General features: G+C 23.5%; 1 protein-coding gene and 1 long non-coding RNA gene across 4 annotated transcripts in view; one reads left to right on the forward strand and one right to left on the reverse strand.

Annotated features, from left to right (window-relative positions):
- Positions 1-11,008, reverse strand: part of LOC114124924 (protein O-mannosyl-transferase TMTC1-like) — an 89,990-nt gene extending 78,982 nt beyond the window's left edge. For 2 of the 3 annotated variants that reach the window (XM_050199548.1, XM_050199550.1), the window contains exon 1: positions 10,246-11,008. In XM_050199548.1, the coding sequence (XP_050055505.1) occupies positions 10,246-10,610 (365 nt within the window). In that variant the 5' untranslated portion in view covers positions 10,611-11,008. The remainder of the gene's footprint in view (positions 1-10,245) is intronic. The other variant, XM_027988370.2, reaches the window with a different exon arrangement.
- On the forward strand, positions 6,297-10,263 carry LOC126549659 (uncharacterized). Its single transcript, XR_007603771.1, has 3 exons — positions 6,297-6,439; positions 7,260-7,438; positions 10,175-10,263. It is a non-coding gene; the product is annotated as an uncharacterized LOC126549659 (long non-coding RNA).
- Positions 11,009-15,807: the final 4,799 nt, after the last annotated feature.

Here is a 15,807-nt window from a genome sequence, read left to right on the forward strand (position 1 = left end):
AAATTTTTATCATAATACCTGGAAAAAAACAATATTTTAATTTAATTTACTTTTTTGGTTAAATATATTTTAATATAAACAATTTTGTACTTTCCAAAAAATCTATAACTATAACCTAACTAAAAATATTCTGTAAAATATAAATCAAAAGATTAATGGTAAAAAATGAAATAAGCCAAAAGAATAAATTATCATTTTAGATTTCGAACAGAGCGTATTAGTTTTACAATCAAATGGTTTTTAGTTTTAGATGTTTTATTTTATCGTGTTTGTTATCATTCATACATTTTTGGAGCAGTGTTAAAATTCTTTAATATCTTATACATCTTGGGTGATAGTTGATGATAGAATATTAAATCTAGTTGGTACTTTTAGATGATAAATGCAAACCATTCCTTGTGGTTTTAATAATAATCAGGAAAACCTAAAATTTACGTATTACTATATATATATATATATATATATATATTTACTATATATTATATATATACTGGAATTATTTACACAGCTTCAATTTTTCATACCAGATGTATCGAATTATATATTCAAATTATATAGAAAATTACAATTTTTACTGAAATAAATGTATGTATTTACAAAATATTAATCATCGAGACTTCATACTTTTGTGGACGCAATTTTATTATTTTCTAAGTACAATACACTTTTCATTGTATAGATTAATTTTAAGTATTTTATACTTCGAACTTATTTAAACCATTATATTATAGTTATTATATTGTACACCGGTATTAAATTATAGAAGCTAACTATTATAAATATATTTAATTTAACAAAAATGTTTACATTGTATTTCATAATTATTATAATTGATAATATAATAAAATATTTAAATATAAAAATAAATTTAAGTTCAACCCACTATATTAATAATAGAGAAATATGTTACTCATAGTAATATAATTATAATATTATAAAATAACTTAAAAAATATAAGTGCATTATTTCCACTTATAATCAGTGTTCGTATACATTTATTTAGCATTAAATACTTGAATTTATATTTAACACGTCCAATGCAGTATCTTTATACAATAGTTGACAGAGTTCCATGTTATTATTATTATTATTTTCTAATTTTAACGTATTAAAAAACTTTGCTATAAAAACTCCATTGTAAGTTAAAAATAAGATAAGTGAAATATTAAATAAATAATACTAATCATTTAATAAAAATAAAAATTTATTAATGTCATGTAAATGATAAAATAAATATTTATTGAACATTGAGACAATCGGTATGCAAAATTCATTTAGATCCTGACATAATATTTATTCAGCAATAATTTGTATTAAGGTGTGTAATAACATTTACAATTTTAGAAAATAAATAACTATGATTCTAGATATTAACATTTAGGTATACTTTTTGTAGAACTATACATTGATAAATAATACCTTATAACATTTTGTACGTTTATTTAATGAATTTAATTCAATACATATAATAATAAATCCTAAACATTTGAGTGTGTGGAATAAAAACCACCCATAGCTCAAAAAGGTTAGCTCCTAGATCTCTTAGATACATTTTTATCAATCACTTTTACTAATTGAGTTAGAATGTAATAGGCTATGACGTATACTGTGGCTGTAAATATAACGTGGTGCTAGGATTCTGTCCAGATAAAGTACGAACATTTTTAAGATGATGTTAAACCTATAATACGCTTTGTGTCCGTCTTACAAACGCATAGCATAACAAATTGTACATTTTGAAAAATAAATTTAATTAATGTATGCTTAATGTTACAGTGAATTCCCCCTTTGTAATATTCAAAAGTAAGAATACTATTTAGTGAATCTTAAGATTTCTTTTTATATTTTAATTTTAAAAAGAGTTATGAACATTATGCATTTTAAAATTCAATACAATTTTAAAATGCCATAACTCGCTTTAAAATGTAAGTATAAAATAAACCAACAAGGTTATATAGATAGATAAAATTCTACTTTTAAATTTTTTAATATGAATGACATTAAGCATAAGTCAGTTGAATGTATTTTCAGAACGTACAATATGCTATAATATTATACATTTATAAGACGGATACAATGTATACAGATTGTACCATATTCTTAAGAAAAACAAATGATTTTAATATTTTTTAGTAATAAAAAAAAACTATATTAAAATGGAATTTCAAATACTACCATAATAAATAATTATGATGTGCTAGAAACTTACATAAATATAATATGTATAATTACATTTAAAAAAAAGTTAAATAATATAATGTAAACCGAATTTTAAATAATTAACTCTATCAATTGCTTATGAAATTATGTATATGTCTACTGATTAGTTAACATTAAATATATATATATTCGTATGAAAAAGTTAATTTTTTAAATGAAATTAATACATTAAGGTATGCGTGTTAAAATCAAATAACCTATTTAGCTTGTACTATACACCTGTTGTAGTACAACTATCATGTATGTTAATCGCGTGTGGGCGAAGCATAAATTAGATTTATATCATGTAAACGAATAACATTTAAAAAAAAAATTATACTTATTGTATTATAGTAAATATATATAAATTAAAAGAAAAATATTATTATAAGTTATTTCCAATAAATGAGAAAGTTTTTAAACTTTATAAAATTGAGAAGGACTTGCTTCTAACTTTGTTTAGCGTTCTAACTCAAAAGAGAATAAAAATATAAAATAAAATATAAAGAAGGGCTTCCGCAAAATTTAGTATGCGCATATTCTTCCGTGGGATATATTATAATGGGTGAATCCCTAAAGTTTAAAGAATATTGTAATCGGACCACCCTGCTCAATATTCTGACCGAGTTTTTGGTGAAATTTCCTCACCGAAAATATTAACTCTGCATGGTAAAATGCATATGTTTTGTGTTTCTTTTATTTCTCTACCACATATGATGCTCCCTTCAAACGACCACTCCCTAATTTTAATATTTTATTATTCTATTTACACTTTTTTTTTTTTTTGTGGCCAAAAGGGATCATGTAAGCTATATTAATATTTAACAAACATCAATTGCATTATTTAATATTTAATGACATAATGACTTGTTTGTTTCAAAACGAGACATAAACGTACATATTATAAATATTTGTTTTTTATTAATTTATTGTAGTGTCTAAAAGTAATAAGTCAAGCGTTATATTATTAGAATTCAACTTGAAATTTTTTACACATACCTACAACAAATATGGATAAATTAAATTTTCTTAAAATAGTTTTGTTTCGATTGAAAATATTTAAGTGAACTATAATATATATATTATATACCATATAATAATTTAAACTCGTATTTATAATATTTCATAAATAATATCGGAACAATAAATTAAATTAAATTAAAGCAAATTATTAATTATTGTTTACAGTGATTATAGTTGTATAACTATTACTTTAAATGTATTTGATAGACACATTTTCAAACAAAAAAGAAATACCTATATTAGTTTTACAATAAATAATAATGTTTATAGTTTATAAAAGTATCTTCAGTTGTTTGAATAGATGATTTGAAAATGTAATGTCAGAAATTATAATAGTAGAACTTTTTCAAAAAAGAATTTTTATTCCATAAATAATAACATATTAAAATTATTTATCTGCCAAAAATATATAACAAATAATATTAATTATTTATGTTAAAAAAATATATACACTTAATATTTTTTATGATAGAGAATTTTTTTTTTTTTTTTTTGTTATATAATACAATCCATATTTAACAGTTTTGTCAAAAATAGCAATGTTACACCTTTTTACCCTTTATTTTCTTTTAAAAGAAAACTTTACTTGCCCAAAATCATATTTTATAACTACAAAAAGTTTTTAGAGATATTTTTCCACCCATCCCGGATGTTTTTTTGTGTCTTAAACACAAAAGAAAAGTCTTAAGAAATATCTGAGTCATATAATATAAATTTTACACATAAATAATAACCTAAAATGTGATTTTTAGAAAATAATTAAATCTACTCATATAAATGTTATGTAATATTTATTCTATTTTACTCTTTGTTAGATTATTTAATAAAATAAAATCATAACAAACGAAACTATTTTTATGTGCAGTTATAATAATGATATTATTTTAATCTAATTTCATCAATATTAGAACTTGGTTTATTTATTAAATATTAAGTTAAACGAAATCAAAAAAATCTACTATTTAAAATATAAATACTAACTTTATTATTGGAAAATGAACGAATACGTAAATAATATAGATATACATAGCCTGAACAAAAAATATGTTAACAAATTACACATTTAAACATTATGAACTAAATACTACTCTATACTGCTTCACTCATTAGACATGATCAATTTTAAACGTTTTAAAAATTATTTCTAATGTTTATTAGAATACATATTCTAATTTATATGATTTTATTTTATATAAAATAATATATTGATAGCTATGCATAAATAATAATATTCATAATTTAAATAAGTATGATTAAAGTAATATTTGTTTAATGTTAAAACAATTTATGTTCAACTTTGTTAGCTCAAAACTAATCAAACATAATGAGATTATGATATGTTTTATTTTTTTCGAATTTACATATAGCTTCTGGTTCATATTATTTAATTCATCTGATATTTTACCTAAATCTATTTATGGATTGCTAAATAATCATACTTTATATAGTAATACTGGACTATAAAACACATAGGTAAAAAATTAATCATCTCGCTTTACATATTATAAAATCAAGATTACGGAGTATTTTGATGTTAAATTCAAAGTTAATGATTTATCATTAGAAATTCAAATTATGGTTATAAATGGATCTTAGAATAAACCAACCTTCGCTAAAGTTTTCGAAATGTTTCTTCCAACTTTGTTGACGGATGTCAGTTAGATAAACGATTAAGAAAAAAAAAATTGACCTTTTTAAAGTATAATCTAAACATGTATTTTAATTCTAAAAGATTCTTTTTAAATACACCCTCTAACTTTTTCTCAAATATGTGTTCACTGTTCATAGAAAAAAAAAAATTACATTCCTCGTTCACTTAAAGTCTAAAATTCAATGAAAATAAAATCAAAAGCTCAATCTGAATTCTTTTTAAAAGTCAAACACTTTTGTTTTTTAAAACAATAGGCGATTTAAAATTTATTTTTGAACAAAAAAAAACTTAGTTAAAAGCTTTGACGCATGGTTTCGTGTTATATGTGACCAGTCAATAGATTTTTTTATGCATATTTTCTTATAAAATGGTAAAAATAATAAGCATAATAAATTAATTTTCTTTTTAACTATTAATAATTTATTTAACTATATAGTATTATTTTTTTATTATAGACAGTATAACACGTGAAAAATCATTATCATTTTTTTTTTTTTTTTTAATGCAATTTTATTGCAAAAGTTATAATATTTTTAGCATGAATTATCAAAATAATTTATCTTGTTAATACATAATATTAATAATAAATATAGAATGTAATGGAATTATAATTTAAATACACTTTTAGTGCACGAAGTTGATGGGAGGTAAATATTTGTATATACATTTTCCACAGATATTTAGATATCTAAAGTATATTAAATGATATACTTAAGAACAATATTAAAGCTATAAATTCTTTCTTAACAATTTATGTTACTGAAATTTAAAAATATTTACGATTGTAACATTATAATGACAGAAATGTGTTTCTACAATAGAGTAATACTCTATGGTTTATACATAAAAAAATCTATTATGTATAAAAATATTTTATTATATGTATATCATAATAAGGTAATGCACACGTATTTTATATTCCGAAGCAGAATATATTTCTTTTAATTATTAGATATATTGAATCGGATTACAAGCGAATTCTTAATTAGTTATCAGTATATAAAGTTCTGTTAAATAGAGCAATGAACCTTCATATTTTAGTACCCTACAGTGCAAACTACTCCGCTTATACACACTTAAAATACTTATAACTACTAAATTACTTGATCACAATTCTTTTTTTATGAACTGGAAATATCAAAAAAATATATTAAACTAAATAAATAGTCGATTATTATAATCTGATTTCATTGTATATCATGATAACATTGATATTATTTTGAGGTCAATGATAAATTGTATGCATGCCCATTTAATTACAAATATTATTATATAACTATTATTGAATAGTAGTGAAAATGTAAGGTTCATAAAAAAACGTCCGTTATTGGGAGATATCAACTAATAGGGGAGATTTTACTATACAAATAAATCAAAGAAAAATAACCGTAATATCTCCTATAATATTTAGTGAATTAAAAATGTGTCGAATTTTTATATAATATGTATGTATTGACACTATAGTAACAAAAATCTGAACACTTTTTTGTTTTATATGATAATACATTTTAGTAACCAATTGAGAGAACAAAGGTATAATAATATTATACATTTCTATTTTTCACGGTAAGTATTTTCTACTTAAAACTTTGTCTATAGTTATAATAAGTACCTATTTTTTTTTCTTATAATACTAGGGTGGTCACATCATACACTTGCGTTGTTTTCCGTCGAAAAAAGTGACCAATTCTAAAATTATTATTATTGTACATTTTTAGTTTATATTTCTTTCTCATAAACAAGATATTGAAAAGTTAGATTTAAAATACGCTATGAATATTATAGATTGAAATTGAAAATTTGTTATTAAATATTAAAGTATGGCATGAAAAAATGTTTCATAAAGTACATTAATATATATGTATATATATATATATTTATATATCAATAATAAGCACTTGAATGTAAATTAATGAAGATAGATTATTAAGTATCTAAACGCTTTAACGGAATGTATTATATTCATCTTACAAATGTATAGCATTGCAACTTTTCCTAGTAATTATTTTAAACAGTTACAATTAAAGTTAATAGTTTCATCAATAAAATGTAATAAATGTTATTGTAAATAATTATATCATACATTTTTCATATTAACCATGTACAAAAATCAACAATTATTTTTACAACAAGTGAAAAATATTAAAATACATTATATTTATTATAATTCTACTTAATTTATCAAATTCAAAATTAATTTTGTTTTGAAAAGCAACTTTATTTAATTAAATAATTTTATTTACCTACATGTTTATTTTTAAAGTTTATTATAATCTAGGTAGTTAAAAAACTGAGAATTTTTTGTTTTAGATAATAAAAATAATGTAACTAGCAAAAACATACAATCAAAGAGTATTTTTAGGTAGGTATATACATATATTTCCAGTTTATCAAAAAGTGAAGGATACATTATATGATAAGGCGCCTGTAAATGAGGTCGAGGCGACCACCGACTATTAGCAACTAATTAAAATTGCTACGACATAGTAATTAGTCGGCCGTAATATCAAAACGCTTCATAATCACCAGACTTCCGGTTTTGTCTCCAGATAATCTCAAACGAGGGTGAGTTGTTTAATTAATTACTTCGCAAGCGCGTTTATACAAATTTACGAATATATCGATAAGTGTATACTAATGAAATATAATAGGGGAAAGTGGGGTAAGTTGATGAGCTGAATAAAATGACTAATTGATAATAACCGATAGTAGATAAATTAACTTTCAAAATTTTAACTGAAATCAATATTATGATGTAAAGAACAACTAAATAACTAGACACATAATAGTTGATTTTTATTTTACTGTTATAAAATTATTTATATAAATAAATATGACTATTTAGTATTTACTAATTTACTTTGATTTTATTATCGCAGTTTTAATCATTATTATCTTGAATGTTCAATATTACGAGTACATTAAATAATTTAAGTATTTATAACCATAAATAATAATTGAAATTCTTTTTTAAATAGTGATATTTAGTACACATATTTAGTTTATAAAAATACAATTAATTATTTTTTTTTTGTTTTGGTGCCAAAAGAATATTCTTTTAAGTACCCATTTGAACATTTAGCTAATCAGTTAAATGGATTTTATTTTATGTGGATACAATAAAACAATGCTAGGCACTGCAATAATTTAAATGGTATAATTTCTGTCTGTAATGAAGTAGAAACATCTATTTTCCAGGATTTTTGAGTCGTTAAAGGTTCTCAAACAATTGAGTCTTTCAAAAAGGTAAATTCTAATTCCAAAATCTTTTACGTATAGTAATAATATCCTTATTGGTAGATAATCTTTGTTATATTTTTCACCATTGGTTGGACATGTGAATTACACAATTTAAATCAAACAATATTTTTATATAGTACGAAAAAAAAATTGTTTCTTAAAGTAACACAAAAATCAATATTCATATTTTGTACATACTATTAAAGTGCTAATTATTGTATTCAGTCTTTAACCAACTGTTTAATGAATTGCGAGCAAAAATATTATTATAAAAACTTAAAAACAATGGTGAAACATCCTTTAGAGAAGACTATAGCCACTATTTTAAATATAATAATGTAGTGATATATTATAATATTATATATACCCATAATAAAATTCAGGGTTTTGATTAGACGAATATTTTTTTTTTTATTTTTAACTAATTTTGATTCATTAACTAAGTTTGTTATATATTTTTCACTGAAGAGATCTTTTCAAAACAAGGATCTTTATTTTATAACGCAAAATTAAAACATAATAAAATACTATAAAAAAAAAAAAATGTATTTATTTCTGTCCGTTTAAAGTTCGCCAAATTTAAGTCCCTCAACTGATATTATACACTTAAATATTTGTCTTTTGAGCGACTCAAAAATACAGCTAGCAATGTTTACAATATACTTGGTCACGTATCTGCGCATGCACCAGTTTTTTGCCACGTGTACCGACTACCGATTAAAAATCAACCATTCGTTTGCTGGGGTAACAACAAAATATTCAGATCAGACTAACACACTAATACTTTCTTCGTCACACATTTACATTTTGTTAAAATATAATACCAATATAATACCAAATATATACTGTATTTTTCTCCTTAAAACTATTATCGTCTATCTCTGTTGGGAGGTAAAAACATGTCCTCTCTGATGTTTTCGTATCATAATATTTGTTAATGGACATTGTTCAAAGTAAAATAATGTTATGAATTTCATACATACATTTTAAATAAAATCAATAGAATATAATATAATATGCATGAACTAGAAAATTTGTATGGTTTATTTTTCCAAATCGATAATTATATTAAAGAAGGTAAATCGTGGTATGGTTACTAGAATATTTTTGAAAATCTTATTATATCTAATGAAGAAAATACTATTTAATATTCTATCTTAAAAATTGTGAGTTTTTTAGGTTAATTAAAAATACATAATAATTTACTAAACCAAACTCCTAAGAACATCTCCCACAGTATATTTTCCTATAGAAAGATCATAAGTTCTATTTAGGCACATTGAGTCATGAAAAAATATATTTAAAATCCACAAAAATAGATGAAAGTTAAGATTATGTACGCTAACCATCTAATAGAAAAAACTTGATTGTATCAATTATATAAATTAGTTTTAAAATACAAGTTGAATAATTTAGAATTATTGTTATAAGCTAATGTGTTTTTTTCTATCAAAGTGCAATGTTTATGTAATATTATTATTATTTTTTTAATTAATAATATCTATAAGAACTATAACGTTATTAAAAATGTATAGAGTATTCATAATGCAGATATAGTAACAATGTATGGAAGCAATGATAATATAATAATATTATAAAATACGTAATTTTCTGTATTTTAGTTTTACCAAATAAAGTAAATATCGTTATAAAATACAATTTTCACCTAGACTTTCAAAGGTGGGAGACCATTTTAAATATTGTCTTATCAAAAAAAAAACCACTTGGCTTACATACTGTAACAGCTGACTGCACTAAAATATACATAGTACTTAATATTATAATTTTTCTCTACCAAAATAAAATGCAACTATCGATCAATTTTCAAAAATTATATCATTAGAGAAATATTGTAAATGAAACATTTAACAAAACATTTAACATACATTTTGCTAAGATGAAATCTAGTAACGCATTATTAATAATTATACTGTCAAAATGAGTTTTCGACGATTCTCGAAGTGAATTTGAGCACATATAACGATATATTATAAACATTATTGAATAATTTTGTCAACAACCGATACTCGTTTAAAAATATAACTAAAAATGCATTTAAAGGTTTACAGACATTGCCTTTCGCCGTAAAAGGACACAGTATTAATAATATTGTCGTTTACGAAGGGGCGCACCTGAAAGTCAGCGTAGTCAGCGGCCGGTACGATTTGTGGCTGTTTGGGTCCGACAGCGGGGTGCCCCAGAAGTCGTTGGTGGCCACTCGAAACAGCGGGCCGGTGCCCAGCACGTCGGCGTTCATGGCCACGGCCGGTATGTCGTCGTGCACGAAATCACCGCGAAGACCGTTCCAATAGCACACGGTCACGGCCACGGCGACGGACACGTAAACGGCGACAGCGACTTCGGGCCAACCGTTTTTCGGCCGGCCTCGCCTGCCGACGCCACTGCCGCCGCCGCCGCCGCCTCCGCAACCGTGATGGTATTGGTGGTACTGTAGCGAGTTGTTGTTGTGATTATGATAATGAGGTGACCCTCTCATCCTACAAAGGTGTCACCACCTGTACCACCGTCACAACAACCATGCCGTCAACAACGAAACGACGACGATTTAAAAGTAATATTGTTCTAAAAAAAAAAACGTGTAATCGACAAGATGTTCGATGTAATGTCGTTTTGTGAAGTCGAAAAAATTAAAAAAAAAAACCGATCGAATAACAAAATCGATCTTTCGAAATTTCTTTTTTTTTTATTTTAATATGACGATAATATCGTTAAGTATTATTGCCATGATATCGAGTTAACGGGCCATCCGACGTTGGACGGCACACCACGCGTGGACGACGATGACCGTACCGATGCGCACCGCATTGCGACACCGACTGCCGAGTAGTAGCGAGTACGATTTACCAGCGAGTACTGACGCGTCGGCACGCCAAACTGCCAAAGTTCCAACGAAACCGTCGGTGGCCGCGTGCGCGGTTACGGTTGAACGGAAAAAATAACCGACGACGACGCTCGCCCGCCCGACAGAGGGCGAATTGCCGCTACCGCCACACATGTCCGCGGACAACTCTATTCCCATCACCAGCCGGACGCGATGTCTACTAGAAATATTATTATTAATAATATGGACTTGTCGAATTGTTTTTATATTTTAATCTTATTTTTTTTTTTTTTTGTATCTATCTATTATACTGTATACTAACCTATTTTGATTTTCTCGATAATATAACATGTATAAAACTGAATCTTCTTTAATACAGAGTGAATAATGTAGAAAATGTCAAATATCGACTGGTTTTGAAATTAGTTCATTATTTTTTTTTTTAATGATTTAGTAAAGTTCTGTAATTATAGTCTTCCTATCACAGTATTAAATCATCAGTCTAGAACATACATTTTGAAGTAAATATTTTTTAATTTTTTAAATTTCCAATATATTATGTATACATATATTTTAATCTTTTTGTATGTACTTATTATTTAACCTAACCTTATTTTAATACGTGTTTATAAAAAGATTAATATTTTTAATATACCTACTTAAAAACAATGTATTATAAAATTAAAACACAAAAGGCAATACTTTTTTTTGACCACTGTGATGATTGAGTATAAACGACAATTGTTTTGAACAATTTGATGAGTTTTCCACCTAATCAAATAATTATCGTAATTATTTTCAGAAGTATGTATACAATCATAAAATAAGGTGATACGTATAATATATATGATTTTTGCAGTATACATTTAGTTTATAATTATTTTTAATGCTCGAGATTCAGTTATAATTAAATACTATTTTTACGTTAAATATTTCACTAGTCAAAAGTAGTATACCATTGTAAATTAGTAAAAGAGTTCATTAAATATTATTTTTTAATTAATTTAATTCTATAAACTATGTGTTATCAAAAAATTAAAACGTCTCCAGTATACATTGAAAAAAACAATTTCATACAGTATGTAAAAAATTTTATTAGCATTAGTTCATTATTAAAACACTATAATTGTAATGATATTACCTAATATTTACTATTTTTGAGAATTATTTTTCTTAAAAACCCTATATATTATATAGGTATTTGTTCTTTAATCATAAATTCTAAAATATTTTGTGTTATCTTAAAGAATATAGATGTTGCACAGTTTACAATATAAGTCAAAAAAAAACTTCCTGTATAATTTTCTGGACGTTTGATAAAATTTCTACATTTTTGTACATCCTCCAAGACTAGTGGTTTTTGTTTTCATATTATGGAAACTGTACAATAATGCACAGGAAATGAATAAAATAGCTGTCAATTGTTCAGTTTTTCTCATTATTTTGGTATTGTCATTTGTCATTAGGTTTAAATCTATATTATAGAATATAGATACTTATTAAATATCAAATCGTTCTGATAGATTTTTTTTAGAAAAAATATTTGTAAACTTAATCTTTACTACCTATTCAATAATATGTACGTCTATAAATGTTATTTTTGTTAAGATGTCTTAAAAAATAAAACTAATTATGATTTTATGTTAACTGGCGTTGACATATTTTTAAAAACTTAAATTATATTTATTTATTTATTTATTTATTTATTTAAGCTTTAAACGGGCCAGGCCCAATTACATACATAATAATAATAACGACAATCGATCGTTGAAGTCATATACATAAACAGAATAATTATAGAGAAAAACAAAAAGGGTACAATATTAATTATTATACGTACATATTATTTAACATACTTATAGCTATGAATTAACAAGTAAAGAATTACAATAATTTTTGAATGAGTTGAAGTTTGGTGATATGAACAGATCGAAATTTAATTTATTATATTATAATTAATTGTATGTATATGATTAAATTCTCCGCTTAATAAATATATGATACAATATAATACTATACGTAGCATTGAACCAATATATAAAAACATCATGTTATAAAATATAATTAATATGAAACCGTAAAACACCGCTTTACTTAAAACCAGTGGTATAAATTGGACTCGATTTCTGGTAGTGCAAAGAAATATTTTGATTTCTAACCAACCATTGCTAACTTAATATGAAAATCTTATCCTAATAAACATATTTTATTTTATTGTTATGTAATAAATAAGTATAGACTTATTTTAGTGGTAAAAAATGTATTATATAACAGTACATAAAAAATAATAACAACTATTTTTTTATTTTAAACCAAGTCTACGTCTTCTTTTAAAGCGTATAGCATAAAAATATTCAAATTCATCAATTACTAATATATATAATTTATATTATAAATTGGAAAAATTTTTACCAAATTATAAACCTATTTGAAATAGGATTTAAGATATAAAGACAAACCGACAGTTGCATGAAAATCATTTTTTTTTACCTACTCGTAATTTGTAAGACAAATGTATACATTTGAAATTAGAAATTATAGGTAGGTAAACAAATTTTTATTATTTTCTGGTGGTGCAATAATATGAACTTGCACTACCGTATTTCAAATGTGGTGGTGAAATTGCTACATTTGCTCCATCCAATTTACGCTACTGCTTAAAACGATATTTTATTAATTTTCTTAATACATATTATACTACAGAAAAGTTACATATTTATATTTTATTTAAAATGTATATTATTAATTAAACATTTATCATTTAATTGTAATTAGTTACCTATATACCTATTATTATACTTATATATATATACATATATAGTTATTATATATTTATTAAGTTAAGTATTTTAAATTTAATATAGGTTTATGTTTATTTTTTGTGTTGTAATTATTTTAACTACCTATAATATTATTTTATAATAAATATGTACCTACAAAAAATGAATAGGTTTTGAAACAATCATTTCGATTTATCTTCGTAAAATCGCTCATATAACATGAAAAGCACTATTTTCTTTGATCAAACAAACATGAAATCTGCAATTCTAGAATATGCAAGTCTTATCCCCCTGAGAAAATATTAATATAAGAAAAAAAAATTGTGCTATGGATTGTAGAAAAAATATTTTCATGCCTTTAACTTCCACTATATATTTAAATAAACGAGACTAAACTACATCTCCATATTATATCACTTGTTATTTCATTATTTTATACATAAATTGAAACACTATATTTTAAATTACCCAATCACTAATGAGTTATAATAATAGTAGGTAATATAAATAATAATATTTAAAGTGACAACAATTTTTTCTTCTGGAATTATTATGCATTTTAGGAAACGGCAACATTTTTTCATGTATGAGAGGTTTTTTAAAGATAAAACACATTTCGATTGTATTTTTTTTAAATATTTAAAAAAAATGTATTGGCTATTTCAAAATTTGTGGGAAAATATGTTAAAATCTTTATAGTTTTTCTTTTCTTCAAATATTTCACTCGACTATCATTGTTTTACTTTTTTAGTAAACTGTGAATAGTTTAGAATAAGACTGATCGCCAAAAAACAAAAAAATATATATATAAAAATATGGAGAAAGATCTAAGTGTATAATATAATATTCACAGACAAACTCATTCGAATCCAATCAAAGCTATAGGCCTATAGATAAAATGTGTGCTCTAGGTCCTAGAGTCTAGGAGCCTGTGTAATATTTAATAATTTTACAATTAAAATAAAAAATGGTCTTTTATTTTATTATAAGTTATTATAATATACTTCTACTATATCATCTGTTAACATTATAGTGAGGATTATATTTTTTTTCCGATTTCATTACTAAATTTATATCACAAAATAACGAACACAAATTTGTAGTATAGAATGATTGTAATTGTATGATATTATGGCATAGAAGTGTATTATTGCATATTAGTATTTTATTGTGTTGTACAATCTATGGATGCAACGCGTTATTGATTGTCAATCACATTTTTCCGTGTTTATACATTTGACTAATACAAATCGGTGAAACTATTATAGTATTATTACAACTACCAAATGTAATGAATATTTATGTCGTTTAACAGTAAATGAATATTTGTCACGCTGATTGACATAGAACAAATAACCATGTATACTTCGTTGAATTCGTTGAATTCTAATAATTCTATATAAAATTGGATAAAATTCAAAATATACTAAAGGTAACAACTATATACTAATGAATTTAATACTTAAATATTATATTAAACATAAATATAAAGGTATTATTTTATTTTATATCGCATAGATTAAAAATAGATTGAAATCACAAATTATGATATAAAGAAGTTAAAAAAATGTAAATTAATGATGGATGTAAACTTTGAATTTTGGATTTTTTAGAAATAACAAATGTATTTAAGTTACAACTAAATAAATAGTATAGTATTTGTAATCAATGGTTAGAACTTATTCTTAAGTATCAATATAGTAAAAATAAGCACATGATAAAAAAACTGCCTTGAAATATATAAAATTATATTATTCATATTTTTTATTTTAATATTATTTTATAAACAAAACAAATAAAAAAATATTAATTTTATTTTTAGAAATTTTAAATATTATGTAAAAATATTAAAATACATTAAAATGCAGTTCTTATCAAATAATTTAAAAAATGTTATTATTATTTCAATGTTAACTAATGAAATATTTTTAATATAATTAAAAAATATAAAACTACAAAATATAAATCAAAATAATTTTATTGATATAATATTTGTTTTTATAAACATGTTAAATTAGTTTTTTATAATGAATAATAAAAAAAAAAAAACTAAAATAATTAAAATATCTTGC

The sequence above is a fragment of the Aphis gossypii genome, chromosome 2 (assembly GCF_020184175.1).
Source record: "Aphis gossypii isolate Hap1 chromosome 2, ASM2018417v2, whole genome shotgun sequence".
NCBI classification, from domain to species: domain Eukaryota; kingdom Metazoa; phylum Arthropoda; class Insecta; order Hemiptera; family Aphididae; genus Aphis; species Aphis gossypii.